The sequence below is a fragment of the Stenella coeruleoalba genome (genome assembly GCF_951394435.1).
Source record: "Stenella coeruleoalba genome assembly, chromosome: 7".
Classification (NCBI taxonomy): domain Eukaryota; kingdom Metazoa; phylum Chordata; class Mammalia; order Artiodactyla; family Delphinidae; genus Stenella; species Stenella coeruleoalba.
This window is the reverse complement of record NC_137153.1, coordinates 70,435,141-70,462,141: the sequence shown is the minus strand read 5'-3', so window position 1 is coordinate 70,462,141 and position 27,001 is coordinate 70,435,141. Positions and strand designations below refer to the sequence as shown.

The window sequence follows — 27,001 nt, the reverse complement described above, 5'->3', positions numbered from 1 at the left end:
TGGGTTGATCAGACCTGATTTAGCCACCAGAAGTTTTGATTCACGCTGTTTCTGGTCAAGATGATTTTAAGGGAAGTCATGGACAATTTGTTGCTGACCATGAGTGGCCTTAGAAAACCCTTCGTAAATGAGCCACATTTTTCTCCTGCAGTATTTCTGGTGAACAGATGAGAACACTTCCCTGATGTGAAAAGCCATTTTGGGGAGCTGCTTCTGATTTTTTTTTTTTTGGTCACTTTTTTTCTATAAAAGAATGATCATCTCAATTGCTCCTTTTTCTTACATGTGTCCTGTAGTTTGTTTTTGAACCATAGAGGATGCTGAATTTTCTGTCGTCTTTGGAAGTATTTGTTTATGGAACTTTAATCTCTAGCCAGTTAATAAAGTCATGGATCATTCTATAAGTAGTTGGGAATAGAAAATACAGGTGGTGGTAGGTTATTTGGTAGAGTATTTAGGAAGCCCTGGGGTGTTTATTTTTTCTGCATAGAAAGTCATGACTATATTTTCCAGGGAATATAGGACTCTAAAACTTAGTTCTGCCAGAGTCATTATGAAACATAGCATATTTATTTGCCTAAGATATTTATCACCAAGTTAAATGGGATCCTGCAACCTGGGTTTGGAAAACTTTACAACTTTATTACTGTTTATTATTACTTTTTTCCCTCATATTAATATAGCACTTTTTTTGAAAGTGTTTTAGATATATTAGAGATTTTAAAGATACAGTCAAAGATACTTGAATAATTCTACTTTAGCAAAACATATAACACAGCTGATGAAATTCAGGAGCTAAATAGTTGAATCTTTTGAATGTTGGATATAAACATTATTTAATTTTAATTATGAGAGAATAAGTAAGTAATTCACTCATTTAGAATGATGCTTTAGATATGAAATACAGGATTTTTGACTGAAATATTTACATAAGTGGTGCCTTTCTGGACTTCATGATACATTATTATGTAACTGAAGCCGACTATGAATTGTAATGTTTTATTAGATATAAGACTTTCAGAACATTCAGTTACCATCGGGGAATATGGCTGTATAATTTTATACTTTTGAAAAGATGACAGTATTCTATGTAATTTTAGGTCGTGTATAAGCATCAGTCTTCGTTTTTGTTTTTTTTTTGAATTTTATTTTATTTATATTTTTATACAGCAGGTTTTTATTAGTCATCCATTTTATACACATCAGTGTATACATGTCAATCCCAATCTCTCAATTCATCACACCACCACTACCCCCCGCCGCTTTCCCCCCTTGGTGTCCATACGTTTGTTCTCTACATCTGTGTCTCAATTTCTGCCCTGCAAACCGGTTCATCTGTACCATTTTTCTAGGTTCCGCATATATTAAGCCTCAGTCTTCTGCCAATATATCATCTACCTCTCTGCAAGCACTAATATTTTAGAAACTTTTTAGAAACTGACCTAATTGAAATATTGACCCTTTTGAAAGGGCTGACCCTTTTGTAAATTGATGGATGGAATTCATAGAAGTTGAAATAAATTTGAAGTTTAAAACCCATTAAATATAACTCCCCCCTCTCTCTCTCTTTTTTTGTTTGTTTGTTTGTTTAAACTGAATTCAGAATTGTGGACTTAAAGTTACTTAAAAACAGCAAAAAAATCTTTGACCAAAAAGCATTGGGATATGTTATCTCACAGGTTAACAGAAGTCCAAGGGAAGTTCTCTATCAGTTTGTGTTAGGATTGTGTTTTCTTGTTTAGAATGACTGTACTTCTTTACCTGCTTGAGGTTGTATTGTCCAGTTTTTACCATCCTACTGGGAGTGAAGTCATTGAACTTGGAAATTGAATGTCCGTGAGGAAAGCTGGGCATGTAATAGCTTTGCAAATATTTGCAGCTCTTTTGCCGTTTGCTGTTGTGCTGGATTCTTACATGCACTAAAATGCTATTAAGCAAAGTCTATAAATCCGTAAAAAATGAATGATCTGCAATCGAGAATTTATGTCTTACAAAGAACGTGCCTGAACACGTATGAATAGCAAATTGTACACCGCACAGACCACTTGATACAGGGAGAGATCAGGATGGGCTCTCTTGAGTGCATGGGGTAGGTAGAGTCTTCGAGATGGAGGACGATTGTGGCCAGAGGAGGGCAAGGGTGGGGTGGTGGGTGCTGATCTTATGAGATCAGGAGAAAGTCCTGAGATCACAGGGCCCGAGCCTAAAGAAACTGTGAGAAGACCAATGGACCAATTTTGACCTGGTTGCCCAGGGCAAGAGGTTCCAGTTGGGAAGAATTTTCAAAAGATACAAGTTGGAGAAGGTAGAAAGACTTGATTTCCAGGCTAAAGCATGAATGTTTTATCCAGAGTGTGTTGGAGGTTTCTCTCAGAAGTTTGGAGCAAGGGAATTCATGAACAAAAAGTATGTTAGATTAATCTAGCAGATGGTGAATTCAAGTCCAGGGTGGGAATCCAAGGCTTTAGAAGGATTCTCGCCATAACATACCTTTTTATACGATAGCTCACAAGGTGTTTTCACATGTAATACTTTATTTGCTTCATATCAAAATTGAGGTAGCGGGCTTCTCTGGTGGCGCAGTGGTTGAGAGTCCACCTGCCGATGCAGGGGACACGGGTTCGTGCCCCGGTCCGGGAGGATCCCACATGCCGCGGAGCGGCTGGGCCCGTGAGCCATGGCCGCTGAGCCTGCGCGTCCGGAGCCTGTGCTCCGCAACGGGAGAGGCCACAACAGTGAGAGGCCCGCGTACCGCAAAAAAAAAAAAAAAAAATTGAGGTAGCTGACTACTATTATGCCTGTTTTGTAAAAGAGAACTTGAAATTCAGAGGTCAAATAAACTACGTGGTGATTTATTTTTTAATGGCAGATTAACACTGTAAATGGCCATTATTCATTTTAATTGCAGTGAACTTGAAGGGTTCATGCTTGAATTTTTGTTGCTGCTGTGAAAGTCGGGGAAAGTGGGGCATCTCACTGGTCTGCTGGGGTTCATTCAGCATATAATGGTCAAGTTTTACTGCGAAGTCAACGTGTGCCATCTCACCCAGAAAAAGTCCTTACAGTATGTATTTCAGACTCTTACATGTTTCGTGTATAAATAAAATTATCTTAGCAGACAGAGATGAAAGTGGCCATCATTGATTCTTATCAGCATCCCAAATGAGGTTGCCTTGCAAAGGGGCCTAACAGAACCTAGGAAGGATGGGTGTGTGTGTAAATACACACGAATTACATTTCAGGGTGTCACGCTCTGCTACTGGTTTTTGTTGGTTGGTCTGTTTTGGTTTTGACCAGTTACCTAGCAGTTTGGGTTCAGCTGAATTTAAGAAGCGATCGTTGTCCGTGATTACCTTTGTAACAACCAGTGGACATGGATTTTGGGTTAGAGGGTTGCTCTGCCGGAGTGCTTTTTTGTTGAGGAGCTTCTAGTACTTTGGGTTTTCTTGTAAACACCCTGCTTAAAAGAATTTTTCCTTTGTGGAAACATTGGCTGTCCTTACCAAAGAGGTCATGGAATTGCATCACAGGTAGGCTCTTCTGAGAAGGCAGCTCATGGTATGTCTAGGGTGATCATGTCAAGAGCCAGGTTCCTGTTAAGGCAGTGCCTGGGGCTCACGGGGCTGTAATTGGCCCCTGAAGTTTGTTTTCTCTCTTGTCCTGCACTGATCTGCTTTGGAGCCCCTGCCAGGTCTGACTCTGGGCAGGGACGGTCCCAAGGCTTTTCATTCCAAGTGAGGGCAGCCGCTTGCATCCTAATTCCTTTCCTTGACTCAACGATGGGGAGTTCGCAGAAGCCCAGCAAACACAGCACACCTTTCATCCAACCACTTTTTAAAACAACCTCGACTTTGAATGGTAAACCGCCAGGAATGACAACGAGGAAGATGTTTTCCATGCTTTTCTCGAGTTTCAGGCCAGCCACGTAGAATGTTCACTCTAAGCACAGTGTGGTTTTTATCTGTGGCACAAATCATTTCGTGCACTGTGTAAAGTTGCGCGTCTCAGACCAAGAAGCACGAGGGCTTTGGGTATATTTCACCACCTATCCAGACAACCTTGGCCTCTAAAAAAGAAACTTCTGGTAGATTTATTTCTTTTATCTTCCTTGCTGTTCTTACCTACTCTCTACTCCCCCATCAAGAACAGCAGCACTTGTGTTCCAGTTCTAGAGATGTTGCTACTTCTTGTGGGGAATTCTCAGTTCATTTACAGAGAAAGCTACAGAGAAAACCTTCAGGGTCAGGGGAGACAGTCTGAATCAGCAAACAGACATAAAAAGAACTCTTATCTTAACTATCTCCTGAGCCTTAATCGTTCTCCATAACAGCCAGAAAACTTGAAAACAACAGTTATTCTTAGGGATGTGAACCGGGCCTAACTTTTATTTCTCATATTCCACCTTCGACCTGTACCCCAAAGTCTTTCTGTAAATGCAGAAGAGATGAAGGTCTGCTGGAGATTCAAGATCACCCCACGCTTCGTTATTACGTTTCGTGAAGTTATTTAAGAGGTGTTGTCTAGTGCAGGTTGTGCTTCCCCCCAAACTCTTTCTGTGACTAGAAAACACAAGTTGCTAGGAAACATTTATTTATTATCTATTTTTACTGCAAGGCCTAGCAGAAATGGCACCTTCTCCACGAAGCCTCCCTTAATTCCCTTTTCTTGCCTCCGCCCTCCAAGCTGTAAGTCCTCTCTCCTGCCCGTGACTAGAGTGGACACTCTAGCTATACCCCTTCTGGTCTTGCAGGAACTTGCATGTTCTTTTTTTTTTTTTTTTTCTTCTCACTGCTGTTTATGGATAAGTCCTGTTTCCCTGTCAGAGTTGCAGAGCCCTGGGTAAGCCCTCTGGTCATTTCTGTACATCCTCCATGCCTTGTGCCCAGAGGAGAGCCAGGACAGTTGGGAATAGATGACTAAAACAGGTCCTCTGGATCTTTGATTAAACATCACCGACCTCTTAGGTTCATAACATTGTCTCTGCCTCATATTCTCTCGAGGGCTTTTCTTCACTTCTCTGTCCCTTCGCACATTAACATAGGATCAGAGCCGAATCCCAGTCCTCGCGACATCTCCCATCGTTTCCATCTTTGCTTCTGCATCCTCCGCGTCGCACCCCTGTGCATCGTTGCTCAGCCTGAGTGACAGCTCTCCACACTGGTGGATGGCCTGGCTTGCCTGATGGTGCCGTGACTCGGTATTGGGCCAGGAGTGAAGAGATAAAAAACTCTACTCACAGATGTGACTCTGGGCAAGCTCTGTGGTCCCTTCCTGCCCTCCTCCTTTAAATGGGGACGTGACCAAATGTGTCCTCAAGTCAAGTCCCTGAAATGATTGTGAAGCACATGGGGTTGTGTTGAAGTATTACTGCGAGTGTGGGGAGCTTTCAGCTGATTGGAGCGAGACAGGACGGTAGACGTTCTGTCCTGGTTGTCATGGTTGGGCTGGTGACCCTTAAAATTCCATGAAGTTGAACTCCTTTTAATATGCAGATGGGTGTGCTGGGGCTTTCTGTAAAGGGGAGAGGAAGGGAATTGGGGCTGAGGGAGGATGTCTACAGTGGTTGGAGTTGTGGGAAGCTCCAGCGACTTTTATTTTTAAAAAGCGCACACTCCCCGGTTGTAAAGGCAGGGTCAGGACGAAAAAAGACAGGGTGTACTGCTGAAAAATTCTTGGCTAAGAACGCAGCGGCCTGGCCCTCAGGGAGTGCTGGTGTGAGGTGGAGGGAAGCGTTGAGGGGAGGAGAGGGGCCTGGCAGTGCCGGGGTACGGGGAGGTCTGTGTGCCTAACCTCCTTACACACAGACACGTTTTCTTCCTTATATTGGCCATGTAATTATGGAACAGGCCGTTCTTTTTGGTGACAATGTAAAACTTCCCCGCCCCGCCCCCCAACACAAAATAAAAATAGATTTTGAGTGTTATCTTGCGGAGAGACCTGGCACTCCTGCCCTCTCAAGGTTACTGGAGCCATCGCCTCTCCCCCATCCGCCCTGTGCCTGTCCCCACTGTCCCCACCCCATCTGCATCACTTAATTGGTGCCTGGAAGAAAAAAGAAAGGGGTTTGGATTCCTAGGGAGACCGGGAGGGTGGGTGAGGGGAAGCTGAGTTGGCCAATACTGGACTTTCACCCTTAACCACAGGGACTTAGTAATGACCCGCGCCTCTGCCTGAGACTCGCACCTCTTTGTAATTTCCACCCCCGAATTGCTTTACTCTGTGGGAAAGTTTAATCGAGTCTTGGAGCTGCATCGTGAAGTTGCCACCAGAAATGAAGAGGAAGGAATAGGAGGCCAGGACTGTGGCCTTGTCTCTGAGAGGTGCTCCTCTGTGGTACGCTTGGGTGATGGTGCCGTGGCGTGAATCCTGGGACAGCCCGGGTCCTGCCCTGGGGGTTCACTGATGAGCGCGCCCACACAGACGGTTAGAGGAATCGGGAGATGCTGCAAGCCCTGGATAGGCAGATGCAGGGAGCCTTGAGATGCTTCGATTCCAAGCCCAGAGGAAGCTGAGAAACCCCAGAAAAAAAAAACACGCTTTGCCCGGGAACCCCAGGGTTGGCGACAGCCCTGAGGTGGGCAGAACCCAAGGTCTCTGGGCTCCCAGTCAGAAGCCAGAGGGTCACATTCAAGTTGTGCGGTAGTCCAGGTCCCTTAGCTGTGCGGGATGGGGCAGGTTTGCTCCCTTGTTAAACTGTGCTGTTTCTCTGAGCTGGCTTCTTGTTTATTCATCTATGCTGTTTCACGGACACATTCATTAAGTGCATGCTCCTAAAGGTTCTCTTCTTACGAAAAAGTTTCCTATATAACACGTTCCTATATTAACATTCTTCTTTATGTCCGTATTCTTCCATTTCCTGTCTCATATGTTTCCCCCCTAAGAAGTTTTTAGTAGTTTCCTATAACAAAAATGATGAGCGTTTCTGTGGGATTGCATACAATTAATTACAACATTCTACGAGACTCCCAGATGAAAGTCATTTTATGCACAGAAAGTCGTTGGTATTTTGGGATAATAGATATTAAAATGTAAAACATGAAAAGTAGGACTGCCAGGCTGACTGAGCACTTGTATCTTCATTGTTCAAACTTGTGGTATCTTGCCATCATAGCCATTGAAGCCAATTTCAAGGTAAATCATAACAGGAAGTAAGCAATTTCCTTTTATTCACTAAAAAATAAAGGGGTTTATTAGTTTGCTGATATACATGAAAGAACATTTTAACTTGTAGTACCCCTGAATTGACGTCAGCGTCCTAAATTTAAAATGCTGACTGAACATGGGTGGGTGTGTGTATATGTGAGGGGGTGGAATCCAAAAAAAAAAAAAAAAAAAGGTTACTTCCGCCTGCTTTGTTAATCACAAAGAATAAATAATAACATTTGGCTCTCTAGTGAATTCAGGCTATAATTTACTGTCCAAGCTTCCCTGTTGTTTTAGAAATCACTTGAACTGTGTTCTCTTAGTCCCATCTTGTATCAGCAAAACAGTTTGAGTGATCCCTTGCTTATAATCATTCCAAAGCAGCCTTTCATCCCTTCCTGTTCTAGCCCTAATTCATTTATCAGATTGGCCAAATTCTTGCCTCCACTTTTCAGATTTCTTTGTTTGAACATACCTCAAACCCTGATTGCTCTCTTAATTTTTTTATTTTTTAATAATTGACTCTATTAATAGTTTGCCCTTGCAACTTTGTCTACACTTCATTCAGATCTTTTCTGAGCACTTACTCCATGCTGGTTGGAGGCGCTGGGGATACAGGAGCGAAGAAGGGCCAGACCTCACCCTCACGGCCCTCACATTCTAGAGATTCCTCGAGAGGTGATGGTAGTTAGCTAAGAATGGAAGTAACGTGGGTTTTTTGTTTTTTTCATTTAATTTTCCCTCTAACCTCTCATTTCACTATGGAAAGAGCCCTGCTGTGGGTGACCCGGCCCCTATGGTCTAATTTCTTCCCTGCCACTAATCAGTGGGTAAGCAAGTCCACTTAGGATTCTGTGAGTTCGGCATCAGAAGAGGTTTTGTGTGTACAGGTGTGTGCCCCCAGATGACATAACATATCACCATGACTACCCTGGGATCATTCATCTCCATCAAAATTCAGAAAACAGCTTATTTACTCATTTTGGCTGATATCCAAGATCCAGTCGTACCCACCCCATGAGGCAGTTCCCCGGTGGGGATGCCAAGAAGTCTTGGCACATGGGTGATGGAATACGGCTTTCCTGGAGAACCGGAATTTTCATACCACGTCTCTGGTGGGCCCCGATCCAGGAGTCATGGTTGATGTCTCGTGTGAGTCTTGGACCCCAGAGAGGCCCGGGATGAATCCCTGCCCTCCACTGTCCACATGGTCTTTAATTAATTACCTGGTGGTAGGACCACTTCTTAACCTGCCCTTCTGTTCGTTTCTGCTGGAGTGGAGGTGGCAGGGCCCGGGGAGTAAGGCTCAGTAAGAGAGGCTGCTTGTTGTGCCAGGCACAGAGCTCTGGCTTTACGCGTACCATCACATTTTAGTCTCAGTGCGTCATTGCCTATGCGGCTGTGTGAACCCGTATTTGTCTGACTGCCATTAACCTCTTCTTTTCCCGTGATTGGCAATTCCCTTTCATCCTCAGTTTATGAAATTGTACTTGCTCCCCCTTTTAACTCTCTAGAATTCTGTGAAGTTTGAATGCTTATTGACTTATGCAAGTGGGTCTTGGTTGGGTATTTCTTGAGGAGGTGTATATTTTAATGGCTTTGGAGGGTTAATGCCTTGTAAGGTGCCCAAGTAATGAAGAGCATCTGTTGGCTTCAGTAATAAATTTTAAGCTTGTTTAGAATTCTCCTTATGTCTTACATTTGAGTTTCTCCAGTGAGCCTTTTTTTGGATCTTAGATGATTTATATCTTTCCGGGGAATCATTTTAAATAAGAGGTCTTCATAAAGACTAGGGCAGATGGATATATATCACACTCTCTCAAACATCCGGGCTAGACAGGGCAGTTCTGTTTGATGTTTGTTACGGAAATGGCACCATCTAATACTAACAACTGTTTTATTCTGATCGTAACATCATGTTTAAAACATTCCTTTCTCTTCTTTCCAACTCAGTATCACTGTACTGACTGGCAGAGTCAGGAGAAGTAGATGTCCACGCCCACAGACCCTGGTGCGATGCCCCACCCAGGGCCTTCGCCAGGGCCGGGACCCTCTCCTGGACCAATTCTTGGGCCCAGTCCAGGACCTGGACCATCCCCAGGTTCCGTCCACAGTATGATGGGGCCAAGTCCTGGGCCTCCAAGTGTCTCACACCCTATGCCGTCGATGGGGTCTGCTGACTTCCCGCAGGAAGGCATGCATCAAATGCATAAGGTAAGAGTTCATTCTCCCATCCATCCATCCATCTTCTGAGTCATGGATGGCTAATAATCACTGATAACCCCCCTCTCTTTTTTCTACTATTGTTTACAAGAGAATCAAGCTAGGTCTTTCTCTTATCTTGTACATTATTGAAAACATACATTCTAAGGCTCTTTTATTGTTACAGATGTTGCACCAGTCAGGGAGATCTGATCTTGGCTTTTTAAAAAGTGTTAGCTACAATATGCAGCTCTCTCTCCCTCTCTCTCTTTTTTTATTTTTATTTTTGGGCCACGCCACGTGGCATGTGGAACTTCCCTGACCAGGGATCAAACCCATGCCCTCTGCATTATTGGAAGCATGGTGTCTTAACCACTGGACCACCAGGGAAGTTCTACAATATGCAGTCTGAGAGATCCTATGAATTGTGGGTTGCAGGTATTTTGGCTTGGCAAATAAGTATATTAGTGAATAAGTCTTGCTTTTTTTTCCCAACTATGTATGTTAAGTACCGTATATCATCCATGAATGAACGTATTGAAAATTATTCTTCCCTAAAAAGATCCCGTAGGTCCCAAAGAATAAAAGGAAAATGAGTCCTTTCCTAAAGGATTTTTTCAAAAAATGTTCGATTGAAATAAAGTAGTTTTTAGGGAATTGCTAAAAATGCACTTTGCTCTCCGTCTGTGAAGTGGCTTTATTCTGGTTTTGGAAGAGAGCTCTGATTTTGCAGAACCCAGGGCCAGTTGTTTGTTTCTGGACGAAGGTTATAATAATCTTCCATTTATGAGATTCGGGTTGTTGCTGTTGGGATGAGCATAACGGTATGACGTGGGCATTATGCCTTTGCAGGAGATGCAAAGAAGAGAGAATGGCCTTTTGAGAAAGCAAACATGATCCTCTGTGACAATTTGCTCTGAGAGGTAGCGGTAGCCATAGAAAATCTATGGGACCATTGTGTATTACCTGAAGGTTAGGCCTGAAGAGATGTGTAGAGGTTTTACATCTTTTCCGGGTGACATCACAGGTGGACAGGGTGGTGGAGATGCCTCTTGATGTTAAGCAGGCAAGCTGTGGGAGATACTGGTTTGAAACAGAAAGGTTACCGCAGAAAAGAGCAATTCTTCCCTTTAATTGTGTAGGACTGGAGGTCAGTTTGGGTTTTTTTGTTCTTGTTTTTTTTAATTTGGGGCTGCATTGGGTCTTCGTTGCTGCACACGGGCTTTCTCTAGTTGCGGTGAGCGGGGGCTACTCTTCGTTGCGATGCGCAGGCTTCTCGTTGCGGCGGCTTCTCTTGTTGTGGAGCACAGGCTCTAGGTGCACAGGCTTCAGTAGCTGTGGCACACGGGCTCAGTAGCTGTGGCTTGCGGGCTCTAGGCACAGGCTCAGTAGTTGTAGCACACGGGCTTAGTTGCTCCGCGGCATGTGGGATCTTCCCAGACCAGGGCTCGAACTGTGTCCCCTGCATTGGCAGGCAGATTCTTAACCACTGCACCACCAGGGAAGTCCCTGGAGGTCAGTTTTAAGGTAAGGCATTGCAGCCCAGAAGGGAAGATTCATGTTTTGCAAATTTTGTTATTTGATGATTTTCAAATCAGAAAATTAATATATGCTTATTTTGAAAAGTAAAACCATATTGACATAAATAAAAGAAGTGGTTCACCCCCAGTAACAGCTTATTATATATGCTTTTTACACCTTACTTTTCTCCATCTTCAGTAAAAATACCATCTAAGCACAGGTATGCATATTCAGGTATGATTTAAAAAATTTTCCCTTTTACCATAATAGCATCGTATCATCACTGTTAATTACTCTGAAACAACATCTTTTTCATTTAACAACATATCATGGATAACCCTATAATATCCCCAAGTTCTCTCCCTGCTTTTTTGATTTCTTTTAAACACATTTTTAGCTTGTCAGGTATGTAGAGAAATAAAGTTGCTCGTTTTCCATATCACATTCTTTAGGAGACATATTGAACAGATAGACATATCGAAGTCATTAAATCATCTTGTGTTCATATTAATTTGGGAAATATATTATAGACCGGATCTGTCACTTGTTAACCTTAGTCCAAGCGGGTTAAATAATTTCAGAAGGGTTTAAGGATGTTTCACCTCCAAAATGAAAGATTTGAAGGAAAATATTTAGCTCACCTCTATTACTATTTAAGCATTTAAAAGTTAAACGTATGCATGAGTGTATTGGGTTGATGTTATGTTTTTGCCCCGGGTTGTTTTTATGTATAAGTGTATCTTCTGATCCCTTCTGTTCCGTTATCTAGCATCTTTGTCACATTTTCTCCTATTCTCTGCCCCCATCAATGCTCTTTTTCGTTTTGTTTTGCTCTCATTCTGCAAGTTTTGCATTTTCTCATCCTGCTTTTCCGCAGCCCGCAGTCCCTCAGATAATTCCCTGGGTGAGGACATGGTGAAGTGCCTGGAGTTCACACCTGCTGACCAGATGCCTTCACTTTCTGAGAATCTTTTTATAGGCAGCTCTATTCCTTGTCTTTCTCCTCCGTCTCCCTCTGAGCTTCAGCTTTTTGCTTTTCAACGTTACTGGAAATAAATAAACAAGTGGCCTAAATACATCTGCTGTGTTGCTTTGATTTCCTCTCTATTATTACTATTTAACAGACTCAGAGACACTCTTTATACCAAATTCTTCCCATTTTTCTTCTGAACATCCTCTTTATGGTAAATTTCTCCTCTTTTCAAGTGCATGCTTTTGACTCTGCAGAAATTAACTTTCCTTTCTCCAAAACTGCAAACACTCATACTTTCTTGCTTGAAGTCATTTGGTTTCTATAAACTCCTGGAAATATTCCTTTCAGGCTGTTTTGAAAATTGCTATTCCAGTTTGGGGAGGAATAGACTTTTCCTTTCTCAAACACATGCTCCATTGCCCAATTCTGGATTGGATTAGTGTCAATTCAATGGCTATTTATTGTGTGTCTGTTGTGTACAAGGCCTCAAGTCCTGTTTCCAGCCCCTGTGTTCTTTATTTTTTTCCAAACTCTGCCATTAACCTTTTTCTGTCTTCCTCCCTCTGTAGTATAGCTTCATCTGTTTCACCCTCTTTCCCGTTCAGTATTTACCCCCATTCACCGCTCTACCCTGTCTGTCCCTCTTTTCCCAACTGCCTTGGAACTTTCTGCTTTCAACTTTTAAACTTTCTATGGTTCCTTCCCCTCTGATGAAAAAAAGCTACCAAAAAATAGATCATCACAGACGTTTCAAAGAGTCTTCCTTTCTTCATTCAGACTTTGGACTAGCTTCAACCTACGGCAGGTTTCAGGACTTACGTAAGAGGGTATGGAAGAATAGTTTATATTTGTCTACCTTGTGAACAGAACTTCATTTTTATTTTGCAGGTTTTGACATGACCAAAAACATTTCAACTGTTTAAAGCCTTAACTTTTGACTTCACAGGTAGTTTTGCTGATCCTATTGGTGTAGTCTTTTTTATTTTATTTTTTGTCACATCTATGAAATCTATGTAAATAGTAATATATGTAAAATAAATGTCAAAATATATGACTATCATATGGGTAATAGATGATTGCGCCACAATTTTGAAGACTTTTTAGGAAGGGGTCTTAAAACACCAGATGGAAATATTATGCCTTAAAGAGACGTCTGACTGATCTTCTGTAAATGTTTCAGCCCATTGATGGTATGCACGACAAGGGGGTTGTGGAAGATATCCACTGTGGATCCATGAAGGGCACCACTATGCGACCTCCTCACCCAGGAATGGGCCCTCCCCAGAGTCCGATGGACCAACACAGCCAAGGTTTGTGTCTGTTACATACCTGATTTTGGCTCTGTACCACAGTCTTTCATCTTTCCTGTTGGTTATTTTAATTATGACTTCCAGAGAACGTGTTTAAGGAGGATGGAGTCCAGCCGGTTTCTTTTCCCTGTAGAAATCTCCCCTTATCCCCACCAACACAACTTTATGGTTGATGTGGGCAATTTTCTTTGCAAAATCCTAGTAGTTTTACTGGCCACCATGTGTCCAAGCACTCTGCAGAGTGCTTTGTGTACTTCATGCAGAATCTTTACCCTGAACTTGTGAGATGAATTATATTACCCCAGTTTTATAGATGGAGACGCTAAAGCTCAGAGAATTTACTTTGTTTTCTTAAGTTTGCACATCCGGTAAGTGACAGGGCCAGAAGGAGACTCCAGGTCTGCCTCCCAGTAACAGCGTAGATGTGAAGGTAAGATGAGCCACCCGTGTCCCTTGAGTTGTACACTCCTACTTTGTAAGGTGGCTTTTTCTGGCAGTGGAATAACCTGTCATTGCTGGTGGGTGGCTCTCTTAGTCTCTTAGGGCTGCTGTAACAAATTACCGCAAGCTGGGTAGCTTAAAACGATAGAAAAGTATTCTCTCAAAGTTCCGGAGGCCAGAAATCTGAAATCAAGGTATTAGCAGGGCTGTGATCTCTCTGAAGTTTTTAAGGAAGAATCCTTCTTTGCCTCTTTCTAGCTTCTGGTGGTTGCCAGCAATATTTGACATTCCTTGGCTTCTAGATCTGTCATTCCAATCTCCGTCTTGCTCTCCACATGACATTTTGCCTGTGTGTCTGTGTGTGTGTCCAGAGTTCCCTCTTCCTATAAGGGCACCAGTCATTGGATTAGAGTCTACCCTAATCCAGTGTGACCTCATCTTCACTTGATTACATCTGCAAAGATCCTATTTCCAAATAAGGTCACATTCACAGGTACCAGGGGTTAGGGTTTCAACATTTCTTTGTAGAGGACACAGTTCAACCCACAATAATGGCCAAATCAATGTATGGTAGATTTCTCTTCTTCTGGGTGCCTTTTCTCCTCATTATTGAAGGCATATTAAAGATGTCTCAGGGGCTTCCCTGGTGGTGCAGTGGTTAAGAATCCACCTGCCAATGCAGGGGACACGGGTTCGAGCTCTGGTCCTAGAGGATCCCACATGCCGCGGAGCAGCTAAGCCCGTGCGCCACAACTACTGAGCCTGCACTCTAGAGCCCGCGAGCCACAACTACTGAGGCCGCGAGCCACGACTAATGAGCCCACACGCCTAGAGCCCATGCTCCGCACCAAGAGAAGCCACTGCAATGAGAAGCCCGCGTACCACAATGAAGTGTAGCTCCCGCTCGCCACAATTAGACAAAGCCCGCGAGCAGCAACGGAGACCCAATGCAGCCAAATAAATAAATAGAATAATAAAGATACCTCAAAGTCTTTTGGATGCAATGTAACCTCTTTTCAGAATCATTATATGGACATTTCAGCATGCCAAGGGCATGACTTATCCAGCACTAATTAATGTGCTGATATTCTAATTCAAAGTTTATGCTTCATGTGTTGTTGTATATACTTTTTTGTAATTTAATGTATGTGAGTTTTTTTCTCCATCCATGATCAGACATCCGTCAACCCAAGGGAAGATTTTTGACTGTGAGGGTTTAGAGAAATGTATTTGCTTTTAAATACATACATATATTTATATAAAAGCAAGTCATGGAGGCATAGGAGTGCATCTTTACTAATATTCGGGCAGGTTTTTGAAGATCCTGGACTCTGATCTGAATTTTGATGGCAGGCAGGCGTAAGTTTTGCAAATGACTTGTAAAATCTTGACCATGTTAGAAAAGCAGGCTGAATCATTGGGACTTCTTGAGGTACAGGAAGAAAAGAATTTGACCCATTCAGTGTTAAGAACGAATTGAGACGACACTTCCAGGTTTATCATTTAAATTCTAAAGGGCCAGGTGTGTTCACAGAGCTAATGTAGATCTCATTTTAATACCTGGGAGGTATAGATGACTTATACTCAGTGATTCTCAGAGCTAGTGGTGGCTGTCTGCTCCCGGCTTTGCAGTACCTCTAGTAGTGGGGCCCTAGGAAGACTCCAAAGGAAAACACTTGAAATGCGTGAATTATAAGTGAGCATTTTTACTTTTATGTATCTTAAAATTTCTTTCATAGCTCAGTTCCTTTCTTCAACTTCTAGAATGATGATTTTTTCCTGGAATCTCCAATACTTGGCACAATGTCTAGTACATAATTGGAAATTGAGTAAATTTTGTTCAAGTAGGTAGAGAAGTGAATTTATGTATTCAAAAGTGAACACTTTTAAATAGATCTTAATTTTTATATAATTTCTGTAAGTTATAATTACTTTGGAATGCAGAAGTCTGCATTAAGTTAGATGGAATCAGAACTAGCACGTAATATTTTTCACTATAATAGTAAAGTGCCTTGTAAGCTGGGGAATTAGTGATTTAAAATATGTCTTTGAATAAAGTAGTATTGGTATAATGCAGTCTTAGTCTATAGAATTATCTAAAAAGAATTCAAACTCCATAGTAGCATATATCTTTAAAAACCCCCATCGTAGGAAGCCATTTATAAACACACAGGTACAGAGAGGTGTGGTATTGATCGGAAGACTGCCAGCTTTAACTACCTAGCAACCTATTAGGTTATTTTAAGGTATTGGTTGAGAAGCAAAACCATTTCCTTCAATAAATACTGAATTGTGTACCTTATGGTCCCAATGATAACGTTGTTTATTTTTAGTCCATTGGCTAGAAAAAGCCTTTAAAGGCAAATATATAATATTTAATGTTTGTATGTGTGTGTGTGTGAAGAGAAAATTCATATAAAATTGGCACTTAAAAATTCAAGTTTATTAAAAGGAGAGAGGTGATTGCCTCTCTCTGAGGCAAGGTGCAACTAGGGAGATAATGGCCCTTGAAGATGAGGGAAGGAAAACTGCCAGTTTTTGACTACTTTTTTTTAAAATGAGCAAATCAAACCAGATTTCAAAAAAAGAGCAGATTCTGCATCAACACAGTCATCCTACAGACAAAGGTATTTCACTCTCAGGCAATTTCTTCACTGTTTTCTCAACTGAAGATAATTATGAAAATATGTTGTATCATTTAGATTCTGATTTTCCTGAAGTTTTATGGAATGCAAGTCATGTCATTAAAAAAAAGAAATCTCTCTCTCTTTAGCTGAAACACTGTCACATTTTTAATGTCATACTGTGATAGAATGATTCTATTAACATCCCCTATAAATTCTAGGCAACAAATTTTCCCACCCCCAGTTTCTTCTTCTTTCCACACTTGAGGGAGAATTTTGTTGTATTGATTAATTCTGGAAAATGATTTTTATTCCACTCTTAGTTTCTTAGCAAATGTGAGGTAAAATGAATTACTGTACTTAATGTAACTGTCTCATCTTCGTAACTTTGCCTTGCCAGGAGTTCATAGCTGAAAAGAGCAGATTTGATGAACAGCGTTGCACAGTTGCCTTTAGATTGGATCGTCTGATGTTTTGGTCTGTTGTATTAGGCATCCTGTGATTTAACATGGGTAAACTATAATTGATGATGCCCTCAGGAAGGAGGATGGACTAGAAGGCAGGAGACATGACCCATTTTAACACCTGGTTGTATCCCTTCTACCATGAAAATGTCAGTAACTATAGTAGGAAGTTTTTCCTCCAGTGGTAGATGCAGGGTTGGTCAAAAAGGTGTTAGGAAGGTGCTTTCCTAATGAACAAACTACCATTTTGCACCAGCATTACAAATAGGAGGTGAATGTTAACCTCATTAAGAAGGAAGAATGTTAATGATGAAGTTAAGTGTATGTTATCGATATTCTCTAAATGTTTATTGTTATAAATAACAACATCCTGGGATTTAAATTTCTGCTTGTCTTGCAAGCTGATTTCAGGGGCATTTTCTTGGCTAACTTTTATGACCAACTAGAATCCTAATGGCTGCGTGATTTTTGTGCTCCCTTATAGAGTAGGGATTTGGGGAATGAGTTAGCAGTTTTTCCATTTCTCTTCAGGGCAGGATTACTCTGAATGGAGTTCTACAATTCACCAATTGATAGAACAAAACCTACTCTTGTCTTAGAGGATCAGGCTAAATTTGTTTCCCTCTCCAAATGGCAGTTTGAGTAAAAGTAACTGTATCCTTTATTTTCTCTAGTCTTGTGGATGACGATGATGAGTCCCCAGGCAATGTGGGTCAGATATTCCTGGGCCGCTGTGATTCCACATAGATTCATAGAGCTGTCTTGGCTCCAATGTGACAAGGGTTCGCACACACAGCAGGTGCCTAATAAACACCCCTGTGATGACCTTTAAAATAAGTGTGATGCAGGTGCATTTATTAAAGGCAAAGCCCTTTAATCTAATGTTTTACTTGTGTCTTAGGACACCTCTGAGTTGATGAATTACACTCAGTTTGAATTGAAGATGACCTTTTGGACTACAGTAGGCCACTCTGTCCTCTCCTTCCCCTTGGATTTCCCTTCAGCGATGCTCGGTCGTGTGTTTTCCTAGGCATTCTCTGTCCGGGCTGTACAGTTCATCTCTTGAAATAAGTTCCTTGAAATTTTTGTGCATGTTGACTTTTCTTTCTTAAGTAAAGTCTTCTTAACTTTCCCATGTAGATCTCTTGTAACCGAAGCAGATTACTCTCATTTTTATATTGTATCGTAAATGGTTCTAGAAGATTTTTGAAACTTTCAAGCCTTTAATTTATTTTTATAAAACCAAATTAATATTAGACCATGGAAAGAGCATACGCCTTGGAATCAGACAAACCTTGGTTTGAATCTTGGAGCTACCAAGATCTGATTGTGTGACCTGGGGTAACTCGCTGAGCTTCCCTTTCCTCATTTTAAAAAATGAGGTGACAGTACATATCTTCTGGGGATGTGGTGAGGACTGTAGAAAACATGTATACTCCACTCACTTCCCTCTAATTCTTCTTACCATTTTCTGTGCTCCCACCAGCCTTATACCCACTGGCCAGTCTACCATCTCACCTTCAGTCTACTTGAGTCCGCCTTACTCACACATGGCAAAGTTCCCAGGGACTAAGGATCCCCAGAGTCATAACCAGTGACCAGTGATGGAGTGTAAATACCCCAGCTCCTTCCCTGGGATAATTTGGAGGCAAGTTATGTGCCTTTTATCCCAGAACTTGTGCATGAGATTAATCTTCAGGTACCCACTACAGCAACTGGCTTAATCATGCACCCATTACTGGCTGCCGTCCCTTCCGCGTAGCACCTTTCCACACCCCTGCCAGTGCCCCTGTGCCTTCCAGATAAATCAGCTCCGCTCAATCCTTCCATCAGTCTCTGTTTCCAGGGAGAACTCAGCTAAAATAGTATGTACAGTGCCTTGCTTAGTGCCTACAACAATGGAGGCCCTCAATCATGGCAAATTATTCATAAAGTGCATTATAATAAACCAAGTAATATCCCCGTGAGAGACTCATTCCCCACTGCGACAGAGCAGCCACCTTCAGGTTCTGTTCTCCAGGTCGGGCTGCTTTTAATGTATAATACTTTCCCCTGGTGCCCTTCCTTTAGGTGTACGACAGCCACTACCAGTTTACTTTCTAGGACACATGTGGCTGTCCATCACTTGAGATGTGGTTAGTCCCAGTGGAGACAGCGTCGTAACTGAATAGGAAGAAAAGAACATAAAATCTCTCTTTAATAATTGTTATACTTTGAAATGATAATATTTGGGGTATGTCGATTTAAATTATATGTTATTAAAATTACTTTTGCCTGTTTCTTTAAATTATGTATACATTTGATATATATAAGTTTTAAGTTATATAAAAGCCCATAATTATTAAGTTACCTATGCTTTCGATGTCTGTCCATCAGTGCTGTTCAGGAAATTATCAAAACGTTCGGGAATGCTTCTTCTTCAGGGTCGCGGGGGGCAGCCTGTGACCTCTCCTTTTGTGTTTCATTCTAGGCTACATGTCGCCGCACCCGTCTCCGCTGGGAGCCCCCGAGCACGTCTCCAGCCCTATATTGGGAAGTGGCCCAACCGCACCGCAGATGCCACCAAGCCAGCCAGGGACCCTCATCCCAGGCGACCCGCAGGCGATGAGCCAGCCCAACAGGGGGCCCTCGCCTTTCAGTCCCGTCCAGCTGCATCAGCTGCGAGCTCAGATTTTAGCTTACAAAATGCTGGCCCGGGGCCAGCCCCTCCCGGAAACGCTGCAGCTCGCGGTCCAGGGGAAAAGGACGTTGCCGGGCATGCAGCAGCAGCAGGCGGCGCCTCAGCCGCAGCCGCCACCGCAGCCGCAGCCACCGCCGCCGCCGCAGCAGCAGGCCCTTGTCAACTACAGCAGGCCATCTGGTAGGTTCATAGGCAACCAAACGAATAACGTGATGGTCCACCTCGGACGAGAAGGACTGCTAACTGCACAGAAGTGCTGGGCTGGTGGTAGCGGCCCAGGGCTGACGTAGCCTTCTGTGGCACCTCCCTGGCTCCCTTGTCTTTGCTCCACTTAGCTGGCCACGCTTCTCGGTCTCCTCTGCCTACGTCCTAGAGCAGTGCTTCTTAAACTTTGCAGACTCTGGCACAAGCCGTGGCTATAAGCACAAAGCCCCGTGATTTCGCATTCTCTTTCAAGCGGTGCGAGGTTTGTCGGAAGCCCGTCTACACACACCCCAGGTTAGGAACCCCTACACCCCGTGCGTTCTGTTGCCAACACGCACGTCTCGAATCTGCTCTCCTTGAGCTATGTCGTGTCTGTTTATTTATTTATTTATTTACGTCTGTCCCTTTTTGTGAAAAGCATCTGGGGAGGCTTCCGAAGAAGCATACCTGCGGTAAAGGAATTACCAAGTAGAAAATCAGAGACAAAGGGAAGTAGAAATCAAGGTCAGGGAGGTTGGCAATGTGGGTGGGGGGGAGCTACAGGAGCTGCTGCATCTGAGCTTCCAAGGTGACTCGAGTTTCCTGGCAGTCAGGAAAGGAGACAGGGTCAGGTGCCTGATACTCACCACTCGGAAGGAGGTTGCTTACCCGTTTCTCAGTGGACACAGAGTCTTTTCTAGCATGAGAGTATAAAGTAGCTTTCCCAGGTGGGAACTTTTTAAAAAATTATTGTTATTATTATTGTAAGGGGCACTGCATGGTAGAGGCATTGGTAACATTTGTTCATAACAAAGAGAGTAACAGAATCCACATGGCCTATTTCCCATGTGCCCTGGCATCAGATCTGAAGCTATGACATTATATAATGGGTTGAGAGGAGGTAGTCCTTTGTACGACCTTCTGGTGGTCTGGCTTGATCCCACGGATAGAATTCAGAGCTCCAAGGGGCTCTAGGGTGATCGTCCATGAATGTTGTTTTCTCTGGGAAGGTTTTGGTTAGCAACTAGATAAGCACAGAGTTTATGGTTCTATTCTACCACAGTTTTGAATTCCAGAGAATTTGAATCTTAGGGAATTTGAATTCCAGGGTGCTTCCTTGTCATTGACACCCTTTCCTGTGAATGGTTCCCTCTCATTTGGGCAGGCCCTGACAGCTGATCATTGCAACTAGTTTGGGATATCGGTCTTCTTCTTAGGTTTTGGGACTTAGACGAAGGGAAAGAGTTCAGATTATTATTTTTATTATTCTACCTTCTGAGTTTGTAAATGTTTCTTTTCTGGTAGAGGAAACTCTTAAGGGTTGCCTACTAGAAGGATAAACGCATCTTGTTAATTGTAGATGGAGCCTTAGGAATGGTTTTTTTTAAAGAGCAAGAAAGTATCGCGGCATCTCTAGGTTTCGGTGTGTTCACCACGATGCTCTGGTAGGTGGAGGACCCCATGGGACCAAAAATCAGAGACGGAAAATGTTGTACAGGAAAACCATGCATAAAATGGTAGTTTGAACACTCAAGTGTGTTCAGAGGCTTTAAAACTGTAAAAACTAGCTCTCAGGAATGCAGCCAGAGAGAAGCAAAAATGTCTATGTCTATGCATGTGTGTAGCTTGTGCTTACTGAGTGCCTGCTAGCTTACCTCGTACTCCACGCTCAGTAATAAGTACCTTGCACGTGTGGCACATCTCGGGTATGGAGAGTCAGGATTCAATGCCAGCAGTCTGACTGGAGAGCCCATGGCCTTATCCCCTTCCCCATCCTGGCTCCTTCGTGACCAATAGGCTCATGACAAGGGAAAGGCTCTTTCCCAAGCTCTGTGTACCAAGTGCGGGCATTTCACTCCTGTGCATAGGAAGGAAAAGGATCTCTGCTCCTTTCTGAGAGCCTTTTTATTCATACTCTAGACACGGTGTCAGCAACATTGGTGACCTTGATATCCTGCATCTCAGTATATGAGGAGCATTAACTAAAGGAGGTCCCAGTAGAGGCTGAATGGTCATAGTCAGATTGTTGGTAGTTTAAGATGGAAGGAGCGAAATCTGCGCCTCCCAAAAGGTAATCGTGAGGGACCATGTCACACAGGCACACTTCCCCGTGCATCGCAGCTTGTCCTGGGGTATCCCCTCATCATGGACCTCAGCGAGGCTTGTTATTTTTAAAAATGACCTACGAGGGCTTCCCTGGTGGCGCAGTGGTTGAGAGTCCGCCTGCCGAAGCAGGGGACACGGGCTTGTGCCCCGGTCCGGGAGGATCCCACATGCCGCGGAGCGGCTGGGCCCGTGAGCCATGGCCGCTGAGCCTGCGCGTCCGGAGCCTGTGCTCCACAACGGGAGAGGCCACAACAGTGAGAGGCCCGCGTACCGCAAAAAACAACAACAACAACAACAACAACAACAAAAAATGACCTACGCACAATAGGAAAAGTTTCCAGGGTATTGTTCAAGAAGGCAGCAAGCTAAGTGATTTCGTTTGAGAAACCCTTTCAGCCAGAGTCACCACAGTGAGATCAGATGACGTAGTAAAACTTAAAGGATGGATTTTCAGTTAGCCGGACACTTGTATATAACAAATACTTCACATCCTGACCAACACAACCCTGGGTGCCTTTTCTGGATCATTTCCAGAGAAGAGGGCTCCATTTTTTTTTTTTTTTTTTACCCAGTGCGTACATCTTCCCTTGCCAGGGTCCTGTCATTAGGGGGAACTTGTTTTGTTACTCACTGCTCGTGTCTTTTGTATTTCCAGCAGTCATTAGAAATGAAAATATTTGGGCGGATAGTGCCAGAGTGGGCAAAGAGGCTATGGATAAAGGAGGAAAGAGGATACTTTCTTCAAATAGAGCAGACTCATTCCTGCCACTGGGAGGGGGAGGTTACATTGCTCATCTTGTCCCCAAATCTCAGATTTCACAGGGAGATGATGACCTTACTTGACAAAGACACATTTTTTTTTGCATGGGTATTTCGGACAAGTCCAAGGAAGACACAAAAAAAGGTTTTTTAAGTTAATATTACTTGTATTGTTTATCCCCCTCCTTTTCTTAAATAAAGCAATATAATTGCTTATAAATGCCTGTGCTAATATTTCAGAAAAAAATCAATTTAAGTATGTCAGCTTCACTGGTGGTAGCTGTGATTCCATTTTTCTCTTGTCCCATTTGCGGGTGTCATTCATGTGTGAAGAGAATCTTTTTGGCTGGGGTGATCTGCCTCAAACCTACTCCAAAGTTATCATTCACCACAAGTGCCACCACCAGAGAATTACGAAGTGTGCACTGAAGAAGTGCACACGGAAGTGTGCACTGAAGAAGTAAATAACTCTGATCCTTGCCTACTATGGGCTCCACTCAAATCAAACCCAGCGTTTTTCTTTTAATTTTGATTCATTTTTCTTTTTAGAGACTAAAGCAAAGTTCAAAATAGGAACTGAAAAGTTTTGGGTTTTTTTGCGGTGGGTAGGGAAGCCTTCATGGTAGAAAGTGAGAGATTTACTGGTGATTTTTTTCAGTGCTTGTGCCTCTCCTGCTTCCCCCTCTCCTTGTTTTAGTTATCTAAAATTTCTTCGTATGCTTCATTTAAGCATCATTATTACATTTATTTTTTTCAGCCTCTGGAAACCACTTAAATCCTTGTCTAATGCACAGACGGTTATTTGCATAAACATCCTTCTGTGCAGAGGGTAAAGTGGGAACTCTGTACAGAAATTCTGTACATGTGAGACTTAGGTAATTTAATAAGTTTGTTTACCTGTTTCTTAAATTCAGGCATCTAATAAAGATCCCTCCCCCCCAACACTTAGCTGCAGTGGGACACCCCTCAGGAGAGTCAGGGCGTCTACCTACCTTGACTTCTAAAGTGAGGACCGACGGGAAAACAGACACATTTTGTACCTCTGACAATTCAGCCTAAGTTGTTTATATTGGCGAGGGAATAGGAGATAAGCTAAAGAATGTAATTTGTCCTCCATCTGAAGATATCAGGGCGTGAGTCCTTATCGTTTTGCAGACCGTGAGTGTCTGTTGTCGAGATGCTTTCTGTTGATACAGAGAAAATCCATTCAGGCAACTCAGCTGCCTGAAGGACAGGCAGAACTCCTCATGGTTAGGTAGTTGTGTTCTGGGCATGTCTAATTTTAGCAAGCTGCAGTCAGTCCCCTAGCCTCTGTAAAGAGAAGTTTCTATAATCTGTTGGAGGGAGGATAAAATAGACCCAGGCAGTAAATGAACTTGCAGTTTTTAGTTAGAAAGGAGTTTACTTGTGACTGATGGGGGATTAGCAGGAAGCACATGGCAAGCCGACTTATCTGAGTGTTCGTGCTGAGTTGTATTAAACTGTGGAAACATTTTGAAGTTTGCTCTAGAAGAGTGCACTTCCAAATTTGCCGGCTAATACAGTGCCAAATTTCCTTGAAAGCCTTTCTTTTGCTGTGGAGCTTTTCTGAAAAGCTGAGTGATTAAACTAGGCTTCTTTACCTTGGTGTCCTTTGTGGCAGTAAATATGACCAGAGCTGAGGGTTGGGCGCATAGCCACATTGTCTCATTGAATCCTCACTAGCACCCTGTGAGGTGAGTACTGTACTGTTATTATCCCCATCCTACTGACGAGGAGACTGAAGCACCAGGGGCTGAGTAACTTGCTGAGGCTCACACAGCCCGTAGGTGAAACTTATCAGTTATTTTGGAAAGACACAAGGTGCACCTTGTATCTTTTGGAGTTGTAGTCCTTTTGGAATTGGAGATTTGAATATCCAAGTCCACGCTTGGGTCTCTCTGGCTTCTCAATTTTAAGGGTCCTTCAACCGCATAAGGATGTCTCTGTATTAATGGATTAAAGAAGCCTAGCTGTGTGTATGCATCAGATCTAGTTCACAGTCATGGGCTGAAAATGGCTAGATTTGGAACTGGGGATATCAGACATGCTCTGGATACGTCCCTTTGATCGTATGGTTTTAAAAACAATGACTTGAATATACCTCGAGGAGTTGGCACACACTTCTACATAAGTATTTATAAGCCATGATGCTAGAGAAGAAAACGCCCAGAGTAAGTGAAATGTGTACACTATTGCACTGGTATGGCTTTTATTGATGACTTATTTAAACTTTGAAAGGAGGAAAAACACTTTGAGAACTGAATGTAGGGTAATTAGTATGATATTAATCTTATCAGGAAGACCCGGATTTTCTTTTTATTAAAGGGCTTCAGTGTATTAAATCTATTATTTGGTGTGCTCATACAAATTCTTCCAATATTTTTAACCACCAGTTTCTTGAGCTTATTAGGGAAATTCATAGAATCACAGAGAATTAAAGTAATTGTTAGAAATCTCTATCTCCTCTCTTTTGGCTCAAGCAACCCAGATAAAAAATATCTATCCTGTTTTAAAGGCCTCGAGGGAAAATATAATAAAAAATGTCCCTCCATATCTCATCCCAATGCTTAACAACCTTAAGATTTAATGTTTAGAAATTGGTTTCTTACATATGGATGAAAGAAACTAAATCTGAAATATTATGAAAAGCTATGCATTATGTAAAAGACCTCCCATTCAGAAAAAGAATCAGAATGTACTTAGCTGAAAAGAATCTCTTTATTATAATAGTATATCTACAGTGCCTAAAACAAAAAAAACAGAAATGCATTTTTCCCTCCAGAACTTTTCATCAATGCTAGAACAAGGGCTACAGATTACCTCAAGAAGTCTTAACTAGCCCTAGGTCTTTGGGAAAGTTTTACCTAATTTCAGAAGGAAGTGAACAAAAGACCAACAACACTACACACACACATGCTCACAGACACATATACTCACACTCAACACACACTGTAGTTTCCTAAGCACTTTCTTCTAACTCTTCCAATTCCTCCTGTCAGAATGTTTGCTATCCTTGCTTTGTCATTTAAGCCCACTTCTAACTGGTGTTTGCTGGAAATTGAATAAATGTGTCTACTTTTTCATAATGTATGTCTTTGTATGGTTAATTATTAAGTCGCTCTGAAGTATAGAGATGATTAGTTTTGTTACCATTTAATGATTTTAATATTTCTCTGGAAAGATATAGAAAACACTTGGAAGAATGCCCATGAGAGGTTTTAACATCTGCTTACTGAGTTTTTTTTTTTTTTTAATTTACTAACCCCTCTGGTAGCATCACTAATTTTATTTATAACTTTGAAGTAAGTAAAAATTCACCTAAGAGGAGAGATGGAACACTTATTTTAGGTCCAGACCTAGCAATCAATTTAAACTCCTGAAGTTGAATGTGGGAAATTGCTTTAAATTAACTTAAGTGCATTTTGATAAGCTTAATGATTGCATATCCCTTTATTCTGATAACATGAGAAAAATGCTCTCTTGAATCTTAATATTTGCTAAGTTTTCTTAGGTGGAATGAGCAGACTCTTTTTTCCCCCTGCACTGAATGTTTTCAGAAATATTTTCTAATACGTAGTAAAAAATTAAAGTTCCCTAGATGCACTGATGAAGCCTGAAATACAGTTTATAGGTCATTTAGGGAAAATGCGTGCCCCTTTTAGTTCACGTCAGAGGACTGGCGAGCTGCTGCCTATACTTGTAAAGCATGGGTTCTAACAGCAGGGCTCTTCCACGCTGGGATGAAGGGGGCTTGTGGTGTCGTTTGCGAAACGTGATTTTGGGACCACACCCAAATTGCATCCGACTAGCGGGTGATTCCCTTGCTTTTTCAGAACCCTGAACGCACCTGGAATTATTTTTAAAATCCCGTTGTAGACCTACACTAAAAGCTGGCTGTGCATTCCTTAATCAGTTTATTACCTAAGAGTCATTTTGGGGCCATTTCCCTTTGGGATAGATGCCAGCTTCTTTTTTTTATTTTTTTCTTTTTTCTTTCTTTTTCCCCTTTCCTTTCCCCTCCCGCCTTCCTCATCTTCCTCCCTTCCCTGCTGTTTTCTTCTCCTGAGACCTTTACTTGTCCCCATCGCCGGGCTCGCAGGGGGCAGCGGGCAGGCCGGGTATGGGCACGGGGTGCCTTTCCTCCTGAGCTGCCCATGTCGCTCTTGTCCCGCAGGCCCGGGGCCGGAGCTGAGCGGCCCGAGCCCCCCACAGAAGCTGCCGGTGCCCGCGCCCAGCGGCCGGCCCTCGCCTGCGCCCCCTGCAGCAGCGCCGCCGCCCGCGGCCGCCGTGCCCGGGCCCTCGGTGCCACAGCCGACCCCGGGGCAGCCCTCGCCCATCCTGCAGCTGCAGCAGAAGCAGAGCCGGATCAGCCCCGTCCAGAAACCGCAGGGCCTGGACCCCGTGGAGATTCTGCAGGAGCGGGAGTACAGGTAATGCGCCTGCCCCGGGGGTAAAGACGCTGTATTCCGGCAGGTACCACCCAGCCTAGGGGGTCCGGTGTCTGCTGGTGTTGTGGTCATTCTTTTCTGTGGGACCAGGGAAAGGCCTAAGGGAAATTGCAGAGGCCAAGACTC

At 42.9% G+C, this 27,001-nt stretch overlaps 1 protein-coding gene across 5 annotated transcripts in view; it reads left to right on the top strand.

Annotated features, from left to right (window-relative positions):
* SMARCA2 (SWI/SNF related BAF chromatin remodeling complex subunit ATPase 2) overlaps positions 1-27,001 on the top strand; it is a 172,943-nt gene that overhangs the window by 4,747 nt on the left and 141,195 nt on the right. For all 5 annotated transcript variants that reach the window (XM_079925948.1, XM_079925950.1, XM_079925949.1 and 2 more), the window contains exons 2-5: positions 9,097-9,357; positions 13,020-13,149; positions 19,149-19,538; positions 26,602-26,857. In XM_079925948.1, the coding sequence (XP_079782074.1) occupies positions 9,133-9,357; positions 13,020-13,149; positions 19,149-19,538; positions 26,602-26,857 (1,001 nt within the window). In that variant the 5' untranslated portion in view covers positions 9,097-9,132. The remainder of the gene's footprint in view (positions 1-9,096; positions 9,358-13,019; positions 13,150-19,148; positions 19,539-26,601; positions 26,858-27,001) is intronic.